The 3,961-nt window shown below is 39.6% G+C and overlaps 1 protein-coding gene across 1 annotated transcript; it reads right to left on the bottom strand.

The window, feature by feature from the left end:
* Positions 1-2,391: 2,391 nt before the first annotated feature.
* On the bottom strand, positions 2,392-3,277 carry LOC122945104 (hemoglobin subunit alpha-2-like). The gene is made up of 3 exons (XM_044303972.1): positions 3,116-3,277; positions 2,744-2,948; positions 2,392-2,619 (listed from the first exon to the last, which is right to left on the bottom strand). Exons 1-3 carry the CDS (start codon positions 3,208-3,210, stop codon positions 2,491-2,493), a joined length of 429 nt encoding a protein of 142 aa, XP_044159907.1. The 5' UTR covers positions 3,211-3,277; the 3' UTR covers positions 2,392-2,490.
* Between the last annotated feature and the right edge of the window lie 684 nt (positions 3,278-3,961).

Consider the following 3,961-nt stretch of genomic DNA (forward strand, 5'->3'; position numbering starts at 1 on the left):
TACATTTATAGCAGAAAACTTGCCCTGAAATGTCCCCTAGGCCTCTTGCACACGACTGTATGGTTTTGCTGTCCGTTTTAAACATTTTGATACTGATGAAAAAATATCTAGAATATTCGTAATTACGAATATATATCACTATATTCTAAATATTTGCGAATTCTCAAAGTGCCGATATTCGCGATTAATGTTCGCCATTCGAATATTCGCTCCTAGCACTAATTCCTGGCCCTGTGCAGCTGGGAGTCCAGCCATCTTCGCAGTCAGTACTGCACCATACTATACTGGGAAGGTAGATATGCCTTAGCAATGCTCATTTAGATATCGCTGCTAAGGGAAATGTACAACCTCACTAAATAAAGTATATTAGAAAAATGTTTCCTACACATCAGAAAAATATGGCATTTACACTTTCAGTTACATGCCTTTGTCAAGCAAGATGCAAAAAATGTCTAGAACACATGTGCTCCAGTTTTTTGCTGCAAATTAGGACATAATTCTGGCACATTTAGCTTATTAAATCTCACGCCATGTGACTGAGCTTTAATAGCAGGGCTAAATATGTCACTAAGTACTCCAGGCTGTATTTGCAGACCTATAAAAAGAGATTACACTTGTTCATACCATGATCTGCTTCATTTTCAAGTAAGCTTGGCTACATAAAACAAGGTACAGACAAATACTGAATGTGTGTGTTTGGCTCTGGAAATCCTGTTTTCAGCTAAATGGGTTTTCCAAGACATTACAACTAGGGATGAGCGAAGTTGTATTTTCAAGTTTGGCGGACAAGGTTCGGGTTATCCAAGAATCCTATTATGGATTCCACTACCACGGACCATAACTTATGGTCCATGGTAATCCATAACGGAATTCTTAGATAACCCGAACCTGAACCTTGAATGCCAAACTTGAAAACACAAGTTTGCTCAAAACTAATTACAACTGATGACCTCTTCTTAGGATAGGTCATCAGTATCTGATCGTTAGGGGTCCATCACCCAGGACCACCGCTCGCAGTAGCACTGCAGCCTTTTCCAACTTTCCTTAGGCCAGTGGCCACATGGCCTAGGCGCAGCTCAGCCCCTTAGAAGTAAATATGGGCTGAGCGTGATACCAAGCGCAGCCATTATACTATGTACGGCGCTGTGCACGGTGAGCTAAGAGAAGGTAACAGTCAGGAGTGTAGCTAAAGGCTCATGGGCCCTGGTGCAAGAGTTCAGATTGGGCCCACCTTCCCTCAGTGCTTTGTGGCCAGGGAAGCACATAGCCTTCGTGCTGCCTGAGGCAAAAATTGAAAAGGCACCCCCCAATGTCAAATTTTTGGCCTAACCCCCTCCCACGAGCCAGAGGTATAACTGGACCAGCATGCACTTTCTAGAATACCAGGGTCTTTGGGCCCCCTCAGGCTCCTGGGCCCGGTAGCGACTGCTACCTCTGCACCCCCTATAGCTATGTCCCTGGTCAAAGTGCTACTATGAGAGCCGCTGCCTTCTAAAACAGCTGATCGGCAGGGGTCCTGGATGTCGGACCCCCACTGATCAGATACTGATGACATCAGTATTAAAGTTTTGGAAAACCCATTTAACGTTCATAGTAAACACTTCCCTTAAATATTCACATACTTTAATATTGAAAAGTACAAAGATGTAAAATAATATAATAATATTGTATTTATCAAATCTCTTTAGATCAGGTAAGCAGTAGCTGGTATATGTGGGATAATGTCCTTCCTACCGTCAGTCATAGGAATATTAGTCGTCACCAGAGTTCTGTGATGTAGACAGGTTTCTACTGGTAAGGGCTACATTACTCATTATAACACACAGCTGTTGCAGAACCTGTATCTGAAGAATATGGGGAAGATTCCTGCCCACCACTGATTGCTAGGTAATATTCTCTTCAGTATCAAAAAGAAGGTCTGCAGCAGCTGAGGTGTATATAATGATGTTCTGCAACCGAGGCACAGTACTTGATCAAAAGCACTGCACAGGAGAAAAACTGATGGCACAGTTAAATGTCAGAGATCTGTTGTGGGGTAGAGATAAGTAGTGTCTATGTAGTACCACTCATCTCTGTATAATCATCTGACTATGACTTGTGAACATGATATTTATACAGATACTGTATACTGTACCTACAGATAGAACATTTGTATTGATGTACATATTATCTGGATGTGAATTATTCATATACATTTTTGAGAGGAATTGTTTTTTTCCACTACTGTGGCTGTATACATTATAATTCCCTTAGCGTTCCCCATGCAGAAAACCCTCTGTTACCACAAATTGCTCCATGTAAACCCTTCATGGTAAACTCGCACCTATTAGTATACAAAAAGTATAGTATACACCTATTATTATCAGTATACAAAAACCAAGAGACACATGATTGAAATGTAATCCATTTTATTTCACATGTTATCAGATCTTACAATCAGCCATTGGCAGATTTCTCATATTGATGAAACCTTGGTCATTCTTGTTACATTTAACGATATCTGCTTGTCAGAACACATGAAACATTAGCCAGGAACTTGTCCACAGCCTGATGAGTGTGACAGTCAAACTTGTCAGGGAAGTGGATAGCACAGACGACCAGAATGTGGTGAGCAAGCAGCTGGAAAAGAGAGAAACACATGAATACAACTTGGCAGTCTCCCATGGCTTATTGTCCTGAGCTCCATTGCAGGTTACTGGTCCTAATGTTCTACAGTACAGTCATAGTTACTAAGTAAACTTACGCTGAAGTTTCCAGGATCCACTCTCATGTTAGTAGCATGGAGTTCACTCAGGTCACACAGGGCTCCATCAATGTTGTCCAGGTGTTTCGAAGCTTTAGTCAGAGCATCAAATACTTTCTTTCCATGACCCTTAATCTGAGGAGAGTCCTTGTGGAAGTCAAAACCAGCGAAGTAAGTCTTGGTCTGGGGTTCGCAAAGAAACATCCTAAAAAAGATCATAACAAAATTAAAGAGTAAATTCATAGATGTGTACAGTAGACAAGAACAATTCATGGGAACAGAAATAAGAACTATTCACCATTAAAAATGAAATCCATCTGACCTGGCCCCTCTATCTCAAACAGAAAATGATTCAAACCATATGTACTGTACCTGTACAAAGCTTCTGCTCCATACTTATCAGGATGGGCTGACAAATGTGGCCATATGGCATGGATGCATGCGCAGTCTTCGCTGGTGAGGGCCATGGTTGCTTGAGTGGAGAATGAGTAGTGCACACTGTGATACAACCCTGTAAATTCAGCTTTTTATGTGCGTCTGATAATGGGCATCAGTGTGATGGTGTCCTCCTCCTCCTTCATCTATTGGATTAGCCAGCCAAGTGGCTCCTCCTCGACTCACCACAGCTTCCACACCCAACTGCCTTGGACCAACTCCAAGACAAACACACAGGTCAGTTCTTGGATTTTTTTTTAATTTTTTTTAGAAAGAACTATAATAACTAGTCACAACAAAATTAAATAAAAATGAAATAAAGCCCAAAAAGAATGCTTTCTTTTAATATAGTGCTGAATATGTTTATTATAGACCCTGATTTTCTACCTGATATGGGCAAAAGAATTTCTCAATAAAGAAAAAAAATGCATTAGTTGTATAGTTACAAGATTGATAAAAAAAAACTGTAATAAAAAGAATAGAGCAAAAACTCCAAATATGTAAAAAAAGTTATGGAGAAATATATAAGCTGTGGAAAACTTATCTTATAAATTATAGTCCAAAATTAACCAACCCAAAAACACCTAAGACGGCAGCCAAGATAGCATTAAACAGCATAAAATAATTTATAAAAATATTTAAAAATAAAATATAAAACTATTTGACTATGAATATAAACTCAGAAATAACCTCTTATAAATTACACTATGTATTTGGGCTGGAAGTGTGGTGCTAACTTTTCACTCAGTATTAGCTAGTAATATGCTAGGTACCAATACACAA

Source organism: Bufo gargarizans, chromosome 8 (assembly GCF_014858855.1).
Source record: "Bufo gargarizans isolate SCDJY-AF-19 chromosome 8, ASM1485885v1, whole genome shotgun sequence".
NCBI lineage: Eukaryota > Metazoa > Chordata > Amphibia > Anura > Bufonidae > Bufo > Bufo gargarizans.